The sequence below is a fragment of the Haliotis asinina genome, chromosome 16 (assembly GCF_037392515.1).
Source record: "Haliotis asinina isolate JCU_RB_2024 chromosome 16, JCU_Hal_asi_v2, whole genome shotgun sequence".
Classification (NCBI taxonomy): domain Eukaryota; kingdom Metazoa; phylum Mollusca; class Gastropoda; order Lepetellida; family Haliotidae; genus Haliotis; species Haliotis asinina.
The window spans coordinates 41798571-41818099 of NC_090295.1; the positions used below are offsets into that span (position 1 = coordinate 41798571).

Here is a 19529-nt window from a genome sequence, read left to right on the forward strand (position 1 = left end):
AGGAGGTGAACACACCAAGTTTGTTTCTGGGCGAATACAACAATGAGCACTGTGTCTATCCTATCAAAAGAATGCACACATTTCAAACCAATAGACGTGCCTAGAAAATGAAACATACAGCAGAAAAATCGAAACAGTACTTTGGGAGCTTTGGTCTTCGGAGGCTCGCGACAATCGTGATTTCTAGATTCCAAGCCACAATCCCTGCTCAGAATTCGTAGCGGTAACTCAGATATTTTCTATTTCACTGTATACACAAACGACGTGCACCAAATCATGTTGAATGGATGGCACCCATCAGCACGCTAATCGCCATTCTTTCGGAGACACTTACACCAAACTATCATAATGAGTTCCAGTACATTTATTCATCGCAAACAGAATTGTGTCAAGCTCGTTCGCCAGTGAGGACCTTCGACTTCACCTGCCCCGCACTGAAAAGAGTGAGCGATTTGATTAGACATATTTTATTTATGCCAATGGGTTCACTGGCTTTTTTCAGTGCGGGGCATGTTAAGGTAAAGGTCGTGAATGGCGAACGGGCACGACACAGTTTGAAACATTCAGTCAATAGATTGTACATACTAGGGGATTTTCGAAAACATACGAGAGTCCAGCATTGTCTAATGCATTTTATCTAGCGAAAACCACGGATTACCTTTCACATTTATTTTTGTTTGACGTGATAAATAATTGTAAATTAAGTTGGTTAGCTAAGAAACATCTTCTTGGTAAATTATCTTGTGCGAAACGTGTATGAAAGTGTACAGTGTTCCCAGAAATTATTGAGAAAATCTTTGTTTTGTTTCTAATGATGCTAAGATTGGAAAAAGGGCTTTCACTATGCACTAAGCATACTAAATAAGGGAGACAACTCTTGAAGGCTTAGAAGACAGCTCATTACGTCAAGAGTTATCTCCCTTGTCTGAGCAGACGGCTTCCTGTGTTGACATGGCAGAATTTACAGCAAGAGAGAAAAGAAAGCTCATTCTAGATGATTTTGAAAGGGGTGAGGCTGATGCTAAAGTGTTAGCTTGTAGACATGGTATTCCTCTGTCTACAGTATACAGAACTTTGAAGAATATTCAAACAGGAACCGGGATAAAGCAGGGGCAGGTTGGCCTAGGAAATTCAGTGTTGTGGATCGCCGAAGACTTGGGCAGATTGTGAGTAGGGGCAAATTGAAAAGTGTTGAGAACATCAGAAATGAAATGATTAGCAGAGGAAGTCCTCAGGTATGCAATGAAACAGTTAGGCAGGAATTACAGAGACTTAATTGGATGAAAAAACATGGAATTCCCTCGCTGTTGATGAAAGATGCACAAAAGGAAAAACGTTTAAACTGGTGTCGGGCTCATGAAAATCAAGATTGGGATAATGTTTTCTTTTCAGATGAAAGTTCTGTTTGGCTTTTCCCTAATTGTGTGAAAACTTGGACCAAAGATACTGTCAAACCTATCTACCAGCGACCAAAACATAGCCCGAAGTCTCACATGTGGGGTGGCATATCGGCTCGCGGAGTGACGCCATTGTGTGTTTTCACGGGAAACTTGACAAAAGGAAGATACGTTGACATTCTAAATGGTCACCTTCTTCCGACAGCACAAACATTGTATGAAGATGATTGGATTTTCCAGCATGATAATGACCCAAAACACACTGCGCTACACAAAACAGTGGTTGTCGGGCGAAAATGTTCATGTTTTAGACTGGCCCAGTTACAGCCCAGACCTAAACCCAATTGAGAATGTGTGGGGAGTCATGAAGGACAGAATAAACCAAAAGGGACTGAGAAATATTGAAGATATGAAGGCCGAGGTGGTCCAATATTGGGATACCCTGTCACACGATTACCTACAAACTTTGATGGGTAGTGTGCTTAGGCGTATTCAGGCATGCGTTGCTGAGCAAGGAGGTCTAACAAAGTACTAAAACAAGACTGAGACTGTAAAAGGATGATGTTTTAACATGTTTATGTAAGTAAAACGCCAGAAGTTAATAAACGTAATGAGTTACATGACGCAACATGATTCTCAATAATTTCTGGTAATACTATATATATGACAGTTCTACTAGAGAACAGAAGGCAGTTCTAATAGAGAATTTTCCCAGCTTTCCATAGAACACAAAACTAGTTGTTGAGAGTATAGAGACTTGGCCCACATCATAAGGAGGTAATGAGTTCCTTCCGATAAACTTTAACACGTGTGTCATATCATGTCAAGAAAAATGTAATTGGACATTTATTTGCTAGTGCTGTGAGAATAAAGATGGTTCGTGAAATCTTAAATGTTTTGTGAAACTAATAATGCATGAATCAAATGCAATAAAAATACTAACATGTGTGATGGATTACCATGTCAGACTCAATAAACTTGGTAAAGAAACTGAATTATGTTTTGAGTGTTTTGGGTGGCAACTGTCCAGGTGGCAACTGTCCTGGGTGGGTAACTGTCCTAGATTCATCAAACAACTTATGCTTCGTACGTGTATCCTGACATGCATTTATATCTATAGAAAAGAGTTATGTTGACTTGAAAGTCTAATCAAATTAAATTAAACTATACGGTTGCGCCAAACGAAGCTCTTTTCCTCCTTCTCAACGTGTCGCAAGCCATCGGACCGTCTGTCACATGGATCCTTGTTATCATAACTGTTTGTCTGACTTTGACTTTGTACGATTCCTTGCTTCGTGCGTGGGATATTTTGTTTTGAAGATTCTCATATGTTTGACAAGAAAATCACGACAGAATAGTAATGCGTAATGTTTAAAGTCTAGATATACATACATTTTCTGACCATAATTTTTTCCATGCAGTAATTAATTTCCTACTGTTTGATGTTTCATTAACGCGTCATCGATGGCATTCTACTGTTCTCTGATTCACATATAATATTTATCATTTAATGTTTGGAATCGAGATAATCCTTGAGATGAAGGATGACGAGGTTTCTACATATGTTCCTACATACGGGGATAGGCTTGCGACGGTTGTCTGGATTGTTTGACAGACTTCATGAAAAAATTTCAAACCGAAGAAAGTGGGGTCAGAAACATTTTGACTTTCTTCAAGGTAACAAAAACGAAAAAAAAAAAAACATCTCGGCGAATAGAAGTTGGGTGGACATTTTTATATGAAGGTGAAAGCCTTTAAGCAAGTACGGAGTTAAAACGGGGGCGGACATTTCTCATTTTTTTTGGAGATGCTGGACAAGCAGAAATTTTGACAGTAACTAAACAGCTGTTCCTTCCCGATTGTGAAAGAAAAGGGGAAGCGAGGGGCAATTTATTTTCTCCATCAAAGATTTTGAAAGGGAAGAAATGGTCCAAAAGCAGTGCAAGGTGAAACAGAAGTAAGATTCTTTGTTGCCACATGTACACAAAGAAAAACACAGGATCAGTAAGGCCTATCAATTGACGTGGCCCAAATCCAGACCAATAATCAATCGGTGACTCAGAGTAATATTGGATTTTTTTGTCATGTACCACCATCACTTTAACTTACCATTTAGTTTTCCGACGACACATATTGAAACCTCACACCTCAACGATATAAAGAAACATTGGTACAATCATCAAACAGTTACGTGGAGATCGGATATTCCTTGCATCGACATACAGACGAATATACAGCAGTCAGTATTGTTTGATGTCAAATCTGAGCAGGAACATCATACTAAACATACGAGCATTGTGTATTACATGCGAATAGAAATTCACTTTTCGCTTGATATAAGCAGTTCTATAGAATCCCTTATATTTGTCCTTTTGGAGATTATAAACGTTCTCTTTTCTAAATAATCGGGAACGCCTACATCTTCTACGAGGCCCCATTCTGCTTGTTCCGGAATGCGACTATTTCTACCGAGACGCCTACTACCGTTACCTGGATGCCTTCAGTTTAAACGAGGATGCTTTCCAGTGCTATGGTTCTACAGGCACGACGACCGTTGCTTTCATTTCGGGCAGTGTACTCTTTTACATCAAAAGCCTTAACCACGTGGAGTTTCATGAGTTAGTAGGTCACAGACATCTTCTTCTGTTATGGCAAAACTTCATACAAAGCAACAATGTCCAATGTATTTAACAAATTAACAAGATTGGTATTTACAATTTTTTTCAGACTATTTACGCTCCAAGTGAGCAAGTTTACTGGTCTGAGCTCGTATGTTCTTTGACCTTGGTCACATCCCTACGTGTTCTCCTTTGCCCACCATGGTAAAGTATTACCATCCTTTGGAATCAGCTTGTCTTTGCTCAGACCATTCTTGTTGACACGCCCAACAACAACCAGCGTGTCATGACGTAGAACCACACCCCTGTCACTTTAAAGCTAAGATTGCGTGGTTTTGTCCATGAATGAAACTCGTGTCTTCTGTCGTATGTTTTTCCGAAATGAAAATGTGTCAATAATTGCATTAAATGTCAGAACACCAGAGGTTCAACAAGACATGTACATAAAGCCCAGCTTTTAGTTTATTGAATGCTTCAAAATTACGTGTATAGAAAGAGAGTGTTCCTCCAGAAAAGCTACTGGAGGCAGTCTTTCGTTCCTCAGTTTTAATTCTTGGTACGTGAGGTGCTTGGTTGACTGATCTCGACTGGCAATCCACATGGCTGTAAACCGACGCTAACATTACTCAGACTATCAATACTCGAGGGCCACATGTTGTCTCGCCCCAGTACATCATTGCTACCACTCGACGTCAGTGATGAACAAGACGTCGTAAACAGTCGTCAGGTGATTCCCAGTGGTTGCCGACCCGCTTTGTATTTTCCTTAATGACATGGTCGTTTTCTGGCGACGTCAAACCCACGTCAACTGACCTTGGTACAGCGTGGGATGTAGATAGACAGGCTTCGCGCCAGTGGTCTCTAATACAAGTAGATTGTGGTGCTCAAAAGATGTCGCTCACAAGTAAAGTTACCTTTAACCCGGAAACGTAACAACTTTCATCAGTATGCTATTCAGTGTAAGTGATGGCTTATGACGGAGATTAACACGCCCTGGATTTAGGTGTGAAAGATAACGTCTGTATGAGTTTGACAGTTTGCATAAGTGTGTTGACGTCAGTATCTGTTTCGTGTTTTTTGAACATAGGTACGGGTTTGTCAAACTTCAGCGCAGATACGGGGATATTATAAATGAGAAGTACATGTCTTTGAAGTTTCTTTTTGAACAGTCACAATGTCATATGCGTCGTTTGTATAGAAAGCCGTTATGTCTGTGAAACATTTTTTGATCCCCTGCAACGCGTTTGGCGGGGAATATTAAAATGGACTCCGTCCGTCCGGGCAGATTCGTCTCTTTCCGGGCCTGTCTGGCCCAGTTCAGTGTCTTCCACCGTTGCAGGGGATATTGATGACTTAGCCTTCTTGTTCAATGTTCTGTTATGGAAGGCATCCTTGGCTAGTTAAACTATGGGTTACGGATATATGACGTTGCTCAGGACAAAGGTATTGTTTTGTCATCAACAGTATTTAGATTATCCGAACACGACTGTTTACAATTTTCACAGAATTTTCCAAAAACGATCACGCTGTAAGTGTTCCATACATAATGCCTAATCTACTCTTCATACACAGTACGGGAACCTGAACGTTCAACTGTGATAGGAAGAGACAAACGTTTCGAAGACAGACGTGTTATGTACGCACTACGATTTCTCTTTATAACGACTCCAGACCTCAATGAATTGGGTGCACACGCACAACATTTTAGTCCATACACGTGCATGAGGTGTCATTTTTGATTTTGACGGTTTTCAAGATGTTCAATAAATCACCGTAGGTCATTAATTTTAACAAATGGATTGTAACACACAGTAATTAGTGTTTGTTTCCAGCCGGTTTTCTGTTTGAAAATGAAAATCGTCCACGTGTATATTTCAGGCCATACATCCATTATCTGGCAAGATGTGCATCAAAGTTCATTGTGCATTCTGTCTTCGTAAATTGTTAAGCTTCCTGATCTGCAAGATCTTTATGATCAACTCCCTACACACCGTAACCTGCATAGCCCAAACAACTAGCGCAGAAGGGAATGAGTTGTGAGTTACAATGTGTGTCACAAGGGATTTCCAGATACCAAATTAATCCGTTATTTACCATTCGTCCCATGATTTTGCAGACACAACTTGTTAAAGGTATGGGTCTGTAATCTGAAGAATCAGTATGATAACGACCAAGGGGGCTATAATAGCATTATTCCTTGAAGTTGGTGAAATGTAGTGAAAATGTAGTCTGAATTGAAGTCAATTATTTTCCTCTAAAGTTGATATTTCTGATACTGAGGGTCATAAAGGGGTGAATGAAGACGAATGCTTGGCGAGAGTTTCACCAATTTGCTACTTCGGTTTTATCAGTTAATAAATAATCACCCGCCTTCAGATTCTGAACGGTAGATTTTCTTAATTTCAGATATGACAGTGGCAAATTATGTGCCATAAGATGGTTTTCTTGTTTAACCCTTGTGTCAGTATTCTGTCTTTAGATATTTGTAAAGGTTAAGCAGCTCCACCCCTGCCTCCAGTTATACTTAATGTTGTTATAAGTCCAAAACATGAGTGTTCTGACGTCACTAACGAATAATATTCCTTTTCAGTGTGAAAGATGTGACTGTTTCCATATTTCGTCCTTAACAACAGGTTTTCTGTCACTGAATTCCATATAACTTCCTTTAGGTTTAGAGATTTTTCAGTTTCAATAAACGTTGATGACGTTGGTAAAAAACGTCAAGGTCCATAGTAACATTAACACCAAATGTGTGACAAATATGAACGTATTAGTATAAAAGGCTCATGACTTCCAGCTGTGAGTATCACCTGCACAGTCACTGTAAGGAGGATGTTTCTCAGCAATTCATCACGAAAGGAGACTCTGTGCCTGAGAGTAGCAGTGATGGGAGGCCCAGGATGTGGCAAGACATCAGTTCTGAACCAGTACATTCATCATATCTTTGCTGACCGACACCAGATTCCAAAGGAGGAGGTCCATTCAAAAAACTTAAAAGTAAGACGACAACGCATCGAACTGCAAATCTGGGACGCCCCAGGTGATTGTAATGCATCAAACCAACATCAGATCCTGAACTCTGATGCATTTCTCTTGGTGTATGCCATGGACGATGCTCTCTCCTTTGAAAGAGTCATGACACTGCAAGAAGACATCATCTCAACAAGAGGACCAGTTACGATTGTGCTTGCTGGAACAAAAGCTGATGTCAAATCAGATCTGTGGTTCGAAAACCAAAAGTATTTATGGGACTTTGTGAGTGTAGATTTTGGTTACTCTCATCATGAAATCTCCTCCAAAACCGGAAGAGGGATATCCGAAGTATTTGACGACATCGTTAAGAAATCGTTGAAAGCAGAAAAGAAGATCAAGAAAATGAAACTTCCAAAATGTCTGCGCAAATTTTGTCGATTATAAGATGTATTGAATGTGTGTTATAAAAAATTCTCCACCCCATACATATAGTCCGTTGTCTCTTTTTCGATGCGTTTGCGTTTTTGCGTTTAAGGTTTGGCATTAGTTTGTCTCGTTTATTCACACCCCATGGCGTGTGAATTCCTTTCCTGGACCTACCGTGTCGATATTACTGAAGTACAATTCTAGAGCCATTTATGTCCCATAATAAGGAGACGGATGCCTTATCCTTTCACTGCAGTAGTTTGTAGATTTTAGTCCAAAAGTTCATGATACCGAAAGCATACAGGAACAATTAACAATTCACGAGTGGCCATGATGTGATGACACACGCCTTCAAGAAGTAGTGATGCCGGTTAGAGGATGGACGTATAAAATACTAGTATACATTAGAATTTGGTCTATATATTTCCAGCATTACATCCGATCAGCACCATCCGGAACTCCAAGCGTTCCCAAACTTTCTTGGATCAGATGCAGGATCTTGCTTGGGGAAATTAGCTGGCACCATCGTCTTCTTGTAGTCCTCAAACCGGGCACGCAACTTAGCAACCATGTCTGGCATCTGTTGTGCAATGTCGTTGTGCTCAGTTGGGTCCTCTAGGATTGACATCGAAATTGTTAACATGCGACAAGGTTTTAATACCACTTGAAGTGACTAAGTGCGTTACAAATTAAAGTCACGTCGGCAGTATTTTAGCCATATAGTGAATACAACAAGTTCTAAATTCACCATAAATAAATGCAAAGTATAAAAACCTGTCACAAGGCACAGTAAAACCAACTAGATTATCGGAATCGGTTAAGAAACAGACATATATTATATATACCTCGGATGTTGAAGAGTTGTACTGGTTGATCTCCTTTGAGGTAGACTCTCTGTACATAGATATCATCCTGAGTCCTATTCATTGGTCTGTGCCAACCATCAGGACCACCCGGATAGCCGAGGATCAGCTTGTAGTCCCCTACTCTGATAAACAAGGAATGAGACACAGAGGGGTACGTCTTCACTGTGCTCATTCTCATTTGGCGTTTCATCTTAATTATGTCAGTGAATAAGAAACCATACAGGCAGCTCTGATAGTCTGTTTCGTTTACCGATGGAAAAAATGTTTGTAAAATACCTTATCCCAGCATGCCCTTCGACTGGAACTTCCATGTCATCGATGTTATAGATAAATTCAGTCCTTGACGAGGGAAGACCATTTCGAATAGAATCCCAGTGACTCATTCCATCAATTGTTGTCTCTGTATCCCAGACACAAAGCAAGGTGGTAAACACTATTTGTCCTGCCTTGATGTTTATTTTGATATAATGAAACTGACCATGTATAATAAGTATCTCTACTGGTTCTTTGGAGTCTTCCATGACTGCAATAGACTGGGTGATACGTTCTTACCTGGAGTTCCCCCAGCTGCGGAAACTAAAGTCGGTTTCCAGTCGACGGCGTGGATCATCCTATGTAAGATACATTTAAAAGTGATTCAAATGAAAATGTCCACACGAATGAAATATCTCAGTTGACTTTGGAATCTGTGCTAAATAATCAATAAGTGGTATGAAATTTCCTCCGTATTAATCTGTCTTGTAACATATACAGCAGTGAGATTGCAGACTGACATCCGAATGTGAATCAGGGTGATCATTTATTTAGTCGGGGACATAATCACTGGCACACCTATCTGCAAAATGATCATATATACTGTATTGTGTTACCCATCGTATGTCGTCTTTGTCTTCTGAAGTCCAGCACCATACATGAAGGATGTCCCCCTCGTACCCCCTTCCCAGATGGTGTGTTTTCCTCCTCTCAGCGGCCAGTTGTTCGCATGACCATCAATAGGACCTCCATTCTGAATGACAGACAAACACATAGCTGGTGTAAATAATACATATTGGCTTGTTGGTTTTCTTTTAAACAAATGTCGAATTCATGTATAACATAGACATGCAAAGAATCTGGTGTCTATTTCAGTAATCTTTCACAACCTGTGTGCTAACTAGTAACAAAGAACTCAAACGTTATGAGCAGAGTAATATGAATAACTTGTGTTGAAAAAGGCTAAATCAATTACGTATCTATACCAAAAACCACGGACGTTCAACATGTGCCAGACTCACCTAGAAAATGATACAAATGCAGTTGGTTTATGTTTTACGCTTATACATGCGATCTTGCTGTGCGATGTGTTGTATTGATTAGTATCTCGTTAATCACATTACCTAGACATGTGAAAATTTGGATATGGTTTTGAGGATGATTTCTTCAAAATGAAATGCAAGCGTTTTAATCACTGGTGATCGGGAACATAGTTATGCTGACTACTTATTGAACACCCCACGTATGTCGAGATGTATTCAAGCGTATCGCCGTGCCCAAAATCGACTCAAAGTTGTCCTCTTCCATTTTCATACTTGAACCACTTACATCTGTGGTGAATAGAATCAGGGTATTTTCAAACAAGCCCCGATCCTTCAGGGCTTTGGTGACATTTCCCACTGCCTCATCCAGGGCAGACACCATTCCTGCATGAAAAACTGTAGTGGGTCAGTGATTTAAGCAATATTACATATATATCGGCGCACCTTGTGCGGGCCAAGAAATCAAAAGAACACAAAGGTATTCATTCCTGATCCGTGAAGAGGTCACCCGACTAAATGATCCTTCCTTGCTCAAGGGTCAAGCAACATGCTCAACAAAAGCAACTAAATTGATTTGAGTCATGGTAAATATGTTTTTAGGATACAGAATATGAGCATTTCAGAGACATTGTGCAAAGAAGATGTGACACAAGTCCATGCTAGCTATACTAGACACCATAGAATAATTAAACAAGTAACGCATACATATACAGACATGCATACCGCAGAGCACTCTTCGCCCTTCGTTGATCACATTAGGATACAGATCTTCATACTTCTTTGGCACCTGAAATTAAATGTTGTGGTACGTTCATTTCAGAGAGGACTCATACAAATGCATTGCCAACAGGTTGAGTCCCATCATCACCCCATGAGTCACAGTCTCGAACTGTCAGCAAACAGCAACAACTGGTATGTTACAATTGGAAACACACGACGAAACCAATTATATGTACCACTGGGTATTGCGACGTAGTCACGCTGTGTACTTCCCTGACACACTCTATGACAAAAAAGAATGCCTGATGTAAGTTTTCTCAATTACCTCAAGAGGAGCATGAATATTCTGATATGGAAGGTACAAGAACAGCGGCTGTGATGCGTTATGTTCATGGATGATGTCAATGGCTCGCTGGGCGAACGTCAACTGAAAAGATAATACGGATATACATAACGGTTACACCAATACACATCTCAATGCAACATTTTGATTTATTTTACCAATTCATAAAAACAGCCAATCTATACGTACAGCAGAATACTCTCCAGAATAGTTTCGTGCTGGAAGTTCATTGTCTCTGTAGTCTAGATATCCATCTACAGAAATCATAAAATCCTAGATTAGTAATACTATGTAATTCTTAACAAAGTTTAGAGAAGTGTAAATCGGCGAATTGATAATTATAACACTTTCTGTTGTAAATTAAATGAAATCAACTGAAGATAACTGAAATGTACATCACGTTTTCAGCCATATCGATATGGAATAAATTTTTGTAAGTAAATTTGTCCAGAAAGGGCATTTAAATACTAATAATAGAATATCACAGACAGAGAAAGAAGGTACTTAAAGGAAATGACTCTATTACGGACAATGCAATTTAAGAACGTACAGGACAGCAACGAGGGGACAGTTCTTACAATACTTCGGGCCCCGCGCTCACTCATAATTATTTATTCAAAATGAAGTTACAATATGTACGTAATTTTTAACAGTGTATACACAGCGAATTCAGTATTTTATACCGACCCAAAAATTAAATGAATCCCCACCCCCACCCCTACACCCCATCACACACACACACACACACACACACACACACACACACACACACACACACACACACACACACACACACACACACACACACACACATCCTAGAATGTATCTACAATGTAAGTGCAATGCAATGCCCTCCTCCCTCTTCCTATATTCTTAGGCACATGCCCACACCCTCCCCCTCCAAGTACATGTATTAATGGCCGCCTAGTCATCACCATCACACACACAGAGGAGTAGTGTCAGAATTTCCATCGTTGCTGGGCAACAATGTCGAATTGGCCAGTAGCAAGATCATATACATATATTAATGTGAATTTGTAGAAGATATGCTTTTATTAGCCACGAGTGTGAATAAATATGAATCCGAAAATAGTGTATATTGTCTATATTTGGGATGTTTTACATGAAAATATATAATAACTAAAGATCCGCTGATATGGCTTTGAAAATAGAATAGTCGTTTGGTACTCGAGAACATCTCAGAAGAGAGAGTTTGATGCGTCGTTGATTAAGAAAAGGCAGTCAACAGAGGTTCGAAAAGACCCAATGCGCAGACTCAGACTTTTGTAGTGGTTAGACTATATTATTGTTAAATAATATTAGGCTGCTTTTGCAAGCTCCACCATACATGACCATGGAGTCGGATTCAGCTAAGCGGATGAGTGACCTGTATGCGTGTCAGAGGGAAATGAATCCCTACATTGAATTAGAAAAGACTTTTAACAAGTCAAACAACGCAATGTCACGAAGAACACAAAGGAAAAGCCACAGAATATCAGATCTCTGTCTAAATCATATTCTTCACTGGAGGGTGTATTTCGTGTCAGGACCAGCCGGATAGTTCTTTCAAACATTCGTGCCGATAAAACTTTTGATGAAACTAAGAAGATAATCTTTGACTACTGTCGTCACCGCAATGTGCGCGCAACATATGCTAAACTGTTGAAGCAGAGGCGGCACTACGACAAATCTGAGACCTTCACCATACAAGTGAATATTGACTCTGCTGATTATGAGAGTGTCATGTGTAATGAGACATTCTGGCCTCCAGACATTGTATGCAGAGACTTCATACCACGGAACAGACGCTATGATAACACAGGTAACAATGTACCAGATGACAGTCGTCACCATCGTTTGTGACTTAATAGGTTCTTACTCTACAACCAAACTAATTATTATGATGCACATGTGTACACTGTTATCTCTCATGGCTCTTACCCTTCTTACCTGGAATGTACGAGGATTGCTCTACAACACAGATCAGATCTATGCATCAATCCCTAATGATATAGATGTATTAGCTATTCAGGAACACTGGCTTCACAAACATAATGTAAATCATTTTGATGTGTTGTCATCATTTCAGCTAGTTGATTACAAATGTGAAAACAATATGAACAACACAAGAGGTTTTGGTGGAATTGCCATTCTTGCAAATAAGCAGTCAAAATGGGAAATACAAAAACTTCATATCTGTAGTCACTTCGTTGTTGGAGTAGCTGTAAAATCACCTTTCTTTGATAGGAGTTATATACTATCATGCCGCCTCCCATCCACCAATGTACTTCAATCTGGTTATGTCGATGCCCTTAATGAACTCATAGATGCTTACGACTACTTCAGTGAAAATGGCGATGTAATTATTTTGGGTGATCTAAACTCAGATATGAGCAAAGATAACCCAAACCCCCGAGATAAATCACTCCTTGACGCAATTAAACAACGGTATTTGATAAATGCAGTGTCCACGGTACGCACTCGAGGACCAGGTTTCACCCATAGGAGCAAAGACAATTTACATAGGTCACTTATTGACTACATATTGATACCATCTCACTTGAAAACGTCAGTAATAGCATGTGTTGTTCTAGATCACTGCAGCTACGGTACATCGGACCACCTAGCGTGCTACGTATCACTCCTCCGGACGAGGTGTAGTAGTGACGTAAATGTAAGGACAAAACTATGCACTAAATGGACAAAGGCAGACAACGAGCACATTGACCGATATAAATCTGAGCTGGACCTATGTTTGAAAGATATAAATTCCCCAGCAGGTACCATTTCTCCCAAAAGTGTGGAAATATATAACGCTGCCATCACCGATGCCTTACTTGTGTCCTCTGGACGTACCATTCCGGTTTCTTCCTACAACTCCCACCTAAACCCCTACTGGAAAAAATACGGCTTACATAATGTTCACTATGAAATGAGAGCTGCCAGGCGACTCTGGTCTGCTGATGGTAAGCCAAGAGATCGTAACTCCACAACATATGTTGAATATAAAACTGCCAAAAAAGAGTTCAGGCGTCAGCATAGGATCGCTAAAAGAAGATATAACAAAGAGGTGAGAACGGAACTAGCGCAATCCTGTGAAGCAGATATTAACACTTTTTATAAAACTGTTAGAAAACAAAAACGTCAAACCAGATCAGTGACTAAGCTCTGTTACCGTGATCAAACAGAAACCTCTACGTCTGGCATATGCAAACTGTGGGGCAACTACTACGCCGACCTGTCGCTGCCCTACCACTCTGAAAGTTTTAATGAGCATTTCAAAAGTCACATAAGCGAAAAACTAAAGACAATCATGGATAATAAGGATAAACAAACTGACACAGACGAAAAGCTATACAAAACTATAGATCCTGGTGAAATCTCTTTGCAAATACGTAATCTATGTAAGAATAAAAGTCCGGGTCCAGATAACATATGTAATGAACATTTGTTGTTTGCAAGCGATAGCCTTCTTGAAAAGCTTACTATTCTATTTCATATGATTCTCGAAACGGGATATCTACCAAAGAACTATAGACTTGGGATGGTAATCTCTATATATAAAGGTAAAAAAGAAAAATCAGATCCAAAAAACTATAGAGGCATTACTTTAACATCGTGTATGGGAAAATTACTTGAAAAAGTAATTTTAAAAAGATTGGAACAATGGTGCAACACACACTGTCCATTTTTTCCAGACCCTTTACAATTCGGATTCCGAAAAGAACATGGAGCTGTTATGTCCGTATTTACATTACATGAATGTATTAATTATTATCTATCTAACAAATCACCTGTTTACGCAGCTTTCCTTGACAATGAAAAAGCCTTCGATCGTATCTGGCATGCTGGTCTCTTTGTAAAACTATATGAACTAGGTATAAAGGGGAAGCTGTGGAATCTTCTCTATCAAAGTTACAGCAATAGCTATGCGTATGTCACATACAGTGGTGAAATGTCAAATAGTTATCCTATCAAACAAGGTGTAGGGCAAGGACGAGTGCTGTCGTCATGGTTCTTTCTTGTTTACATCAATGATCTGATCCGTGAACTTAGGAGAAAAGACTGTGGTCTTGTTATATATGGGATCAAAATTCCAGTTATCATGCTCGCTGATGATACTACACTAGTCAGCGCCACACCGAAAGGACTACAAGTTGCTCTCAACACTGTTACGCAATATGCTTCTGATTGGAGATTAACATACAATGCCACCAAAAGTCACGCACTGGTATTTAGTAGACTGATATCCCAACAAAACCCCATTACGTTCCAGCTTGGCATTGTTCCCATACAAATATCTGATAGTGTTACGTATGGGGGAGTAATTCTGAACTCAAAACTAACATGTACAAACATGATAACGCGATGCTGCCAAAGAGCAAGACGCACAGTCAGCTCGCTAAAATCTGTAGGATTAAATAGCTATGATCTCCATCCCATTGTATGTGTCAAAATATGGCACCGAATGATTCTCTCCACTAGCTTCTATGCATGCGAGTTGCTTAGCGGCATACGTGCCAAAGATACCATTCAGTTAGAGAATACTCAAAGGCATTTTGCTAGAGTCATTCAAGGTTTAGACCGCAAATCATCAACAGACACTACAATAGCTAACCTAGGAATGTGGTCACTAACAGGATTCATTGACAAGTGCAGACTACTGCTCCTCGGAAGGCTTTGCACAAACTCATGTTTTTCTACCATGAAACATATAGTATGTTCGTACCTAGCGACAGCCAATATTAATAATACAAATACTAGCACCAGTATATGTGATGCAATGATATCAACTGCCTCTAAGTACAGCCTTCATAATGTCATTTCGATCTTTATCAGTACTGGAACATTCCCCTGCAAAACCGAATGGAGAAGAATGGTATGTAACGCAATATCCATGTATGAGGAAAATAGGTGGAAAAGCAAATTATTACTAAGAGATACAGGTTAACACATTCAAAACTTACGTTTCATATACTATGGAGATTAGCGCTAGCATATCCACATCTTAGATATTGCATCCAATACTCTCTAAAGATAGCATCTAGACCAATTATATCTAGCGAATGTTCCAGATGTGGTAGACATGCATTTGATTATGACAGACATGTACTTTTACACTGTGAGTACTATGTACCTGAACGAAATGAATTCTTCTCCACCCTCATTGACCAACTGGATGTTGCCAGTTATGTTGAAATTGAACTTTTGGATGAAAATGAAATGCTTGCATTATTCTGGGGAGCGGCTCAAACATTACCTGGAATTGTTAGCCAGACCACTTGGGAAAGTGTGTCACTATTATTTTGTAAATATGTATTTCATCTCAAGAATGTGTTGGACAGTCCTCTCTTTTCTGTGCAGCAATAACCGGCAGTCTGTGTACATATGTTATTGAATAGTTATTTACACAGCTTATGACGTTAGCATTCATATTTCTATTCTAGCATTCATATTCTATATATCAACATTATGTGTTTGCTCTGAGTAACATCAGAGATGCTGTAAATCTTCGGATGTAAATTCTGGAGGAAATAAAGAAATTCATTCATTCAGTCAGTCATTCATTAACACTTTCTGTTGTAAATTAAATGAAATCAACTGAAGATAACTGAAATGTACATCACGTTTTCAGCCATATCGATATGGAATAAATTTTTGTAAGTAAATTTGTCGAGAAAGGGCATTTAAATACTAATAATAGAATATCACAGACAGAGAAAGAAGGTACTTGAAGGAAATTACTCTATTACGGACAATGCAATTTAAGAACGTACAGGACAGCAACAACTGAAGGTACAGCACCATGCTGGGGACCAAGGGTGCTTAGAGAATCCATGCGCCATGGAGTACTGTAAGGGACATTCTCGCGATCTCGCATTCTCTTACAGTATTCCATAATGCTCCCTGCATGGACCCTAGCTCGATTTACACTATACCTTATGTTGTTGATTGTTACCGTAATTAGCCGTATGTTATTTTTCTACGACAAAAATCGGATGATGAAGACTAACGGGTAAATTGAAATGGGGCTTACATTGAATTTCCCTCTCGAGGGGACAGTTCTTACAATACTTCGGGCCCCGCGCTCACTCATAATTATTTATTCAAAATGAAGTTACAATATGTACGTAATTTTTAACAGTGTATACACAGTGAATTCAGTATTTTATACCGACCCAAAAATTAAATGAATCCCCACCCCCACCCCTACACCCCATCACACACACACACACACACACACACACACACACACACACACACACACACACACACACACACACACACATCCTAGAATGTATCTACAATGTAAGTGCAATGCAATGCCCTCCTCCCTCTTCCTCTTCTTTTAACAAGTCAAACCTTAATGCAGTTATCTTTTAAGCTTTTGATAAGTCAAAAGAGACCTAAAAATAATTCTCAATAACCTGTCATGTTCCAACCTTGATGTTTATGTCATTTAAAATCAGGTCCAACGCTTAAACATGTCAAAATAATAATACGTGCCCACTTTGTGGTTGAAATAGTCTTCAGCTGCATTATAATAACCAAAGAATGAGTCAAATCCCCGATAGGTCGGCGTGCACTCCTTCTTGCAGAAACCTAGATGCCATCTGAAATAACAGCGTATATATGATGTTTGCATGTCCACTGTGGTGATCCAAATAATACACAACCATTCCCTCTCCATCCATTTGCAGAAACCTAGGTAACAGAGCTAACGTAGAGCTTGTGGTGGCGTGTGATCATCTGCGCAGCGTTCAGGACACGTCAGGTGAAGTTAAGCAACGTTAACGGCGAAGTGTCTTTAGATGGGTAATCTTGAGCCTCCCTAGTACAAAACGCATTACAGGTGATTGTGATAGTTTGAGTGCATTATACCTACTTTCCGATCATATGCGTAGCATAGCCGAGTTTCTTTAATTCCTGGGGCAGGAATGTATAGTTGAGAGGCACACACACGGCTTGACCAGGGAGCAGTACCTTATGCTGGATACGAATGTCACAGTAAGAAATTCGAAGGCGATATATGACGGCATATTTTTAGCCATGTTTATGGATGAGGATGGTAATTACTGATGAAAACCAGAAGTCAGCAACTTTTAAGTCAGTGAGATAAGTACAGAATTTGCATGATCTTTACTGATGACTCAAATTCATTTTGTTGGGAGTGAAGAAACTGTCAATGACATATCTTGAGTTTTCTGCTGCCTACCAACGTTCTAAAATGCCATTCAAACAGTATGTTTTGCAAAAGTACCAACGGCACAATGAGTGAATAGATGAAACGTCAAGGTGTAGAAGACTGTTCCTAGATACAAGCACGTATTTAGGGACTTTCCTCGTGTCATGATCTACAATATAACAATGATGGATGCGTTAACATCCCAATAGGCTAAACAACATAATTACCTGCATGCCGACATGGAAGGGAAACATTCCGCTCATGAAAGCGGTTCGTGATCTGAAACAAGAAGTGCTCTGATGCTCGTATAAGATTAATCGGTAAATAATGATACAACAATACAGATGAAACAAAATCTTGTGTAGAGTGAGTAAGTTAGTTAGTACGGTTTTACGCCAAATGTACCAATTGTTACGAGTTTGTATTTCCTGTATATTTTATTATTAATTAAGTAATAATTATTATTGGCTCACAACATTTAGTGTTTTGAATATTACATATGATGGGTCACATTTCGTTTTAATAGCTGGTCAACACATTTAGCATTCTGGTTTTCCGAAATTTATCTGCTCCTAGTTTTCTATGTGTCTACTTCCGGGAGACTTATTCTAGGGCATTTTACAGTGTTGCCGATGTTCGTCTGTGCCCGAACTTTAGCAAATGACTTAGTAAATATATATATAAAGGCTTGTTGCCGTGTGGAGGGCGACACTCACACTCACATTCATTCATATTTTACTGGAGTTACTGCTACACGCTTGTGTTGACATTCCGCCATAGCTGATTCTCTCTCACACCAAGACTTTGGTGGGTTTGCTATATTGTATTTTGTGACACATTGACTTAGCTTTTCCTCTCTTGACATGTATTTGTAATCAGCATTGTTATATTGACTTGTGTGTTTGTATACCTTGCTCTCGTTGCATAATAACAGAATTTGAACGTAAACAACTTGTCTTTGTTCTGTTTTGCTGGTTTACAAGGGGATTTCTTGAATTGTTTGTCACGGAAAATTCATAACCGTAACACAATATTCAAGCAATATCACGACGGGAACGCCACAAATATTCGTGTAATCCGCTCCTGTTTCTGTCAAACATTCTTCATATATTCTAAAAGTATGTATCATATCTGCTAGCTGCTGTATCTGACCTCTTTGTTCCTATTTTTTCTGAAGTCTTAAGGTATTAAAATTCCACTTACGGGCTGCACAAAGGTTGAACGTATGCATTCTCGAAAATGATTCCTTCTGTGGCCAGTTTGTCGAGGTTTGGCGTCTTCATGTCAGGATTCCGGAAGCCAATATCATTCCAGCCTGTATAGGTACACATTGTCCCCAAAATTCAGCTAAAACGACCGTATTAAAATCTCGCGTTTAGAATAAAATGACATTAAGTGTGGCATATTCTGCAGGGGTATTTCCCATTAAATTACTGTATAGTTACCTTATGTCAATACCCACCTAAGTCATCTGCCACAATAAAGACGATGTGAGGGCGTTGTGCGAATGACAGTGGAACGAAACACAGAAACAAAGCAGCCCACTGTGGAACATCCATTGTATTTGCTCATGCAGCCGAAATGACTCTTTTTCATAGTCAGCCTATACATAGATTCCGGCCTTGTAGAAAAGACTGATAAGGCATATCAAAATCTCAGGCCTAACCTACATAGATTTGTAGTTTCTTTGTGAGATATTCGCGTA

At 39.5% G+C, this 19529-nt stretch overlaps 2 protein-coding genes across 2 annotated transcripts in view; one reads left to right on the forward strand and one right to left on the reverse strand.

Annotated features, from left to right (window-relative positions):
* LOC137267784 (uncharacterized) overlaps positions 1–7432 on the forward strand; it is a 49307-nt gene extending 41875 nt beyond the window's left edge. Inside the window, exon 13 of the mRNA XM_067802228.1 lies at positions 6813–7432. Coding sequence (XP_067658329.1) covers positions 6813–7432 — 620 coding nt within the window. The remainder of the gene's footprint in view (positions 1–6812) is intronic.
* Positions 7433–7818: 386 nt separating this feature from the next.
* On the reverse strand, positions 7819–19413 carry LOC137268185 (arylsulfatase B-like). The gene is made up of 14 exons (XM_067802718.1): positions 19287–19413; positions 19028–19139; positions 18052–18103; positions 17525–17628; positions 17146–17252; positions 10828–10892; positions 10621–10722; positions 10299–10362; positions 9862–9959; positions 9150–9286; positions 8833–8891; positions 8557–8680; positions 8260–8402; positions 7819–8029 (listed from the first exon to the last, which is right to left on the reverse strand). The coding sequence occupies exons 1-14, from the start codon at positions 19381–19383 to the stop codon at positions 7857–7859; spliced, it is 1437 nt and encodes a 478-aa protein (XP_067658819.1). The 5' UTR covers positions 19384–19413; the 3' UTR covers positions 7819–7856.
* Positions 19414–19529: the final 116 nt, after the last annotated feature.

Excerpts from the sequence above, each read along its gene's own strand:
- LOC137268185 (XM_067802718.1), bottom strand. The coding sequence starts at position 19,383 with ATGGATGTTCCACAGTGGGCTGCTTTGTTTCTGTGTTTCGTTCCACTG. Across the intron at positions 10,363-10,620 it reads ATATTCATGCTCCTCTTGAG|GTGCCAAAGAAGTATGAAGA; the intron begins GTAATTGAGAAA and ends ATTTAATTTCAG. Across the intron at positions 9,960-10,298 it reads AGGGCGAAGAGTGCTCTGCG|GAATGGTGTCTGCCCTGGAT; the intron begins GTATGCATGTCT and ends TTTTTCATGCAG.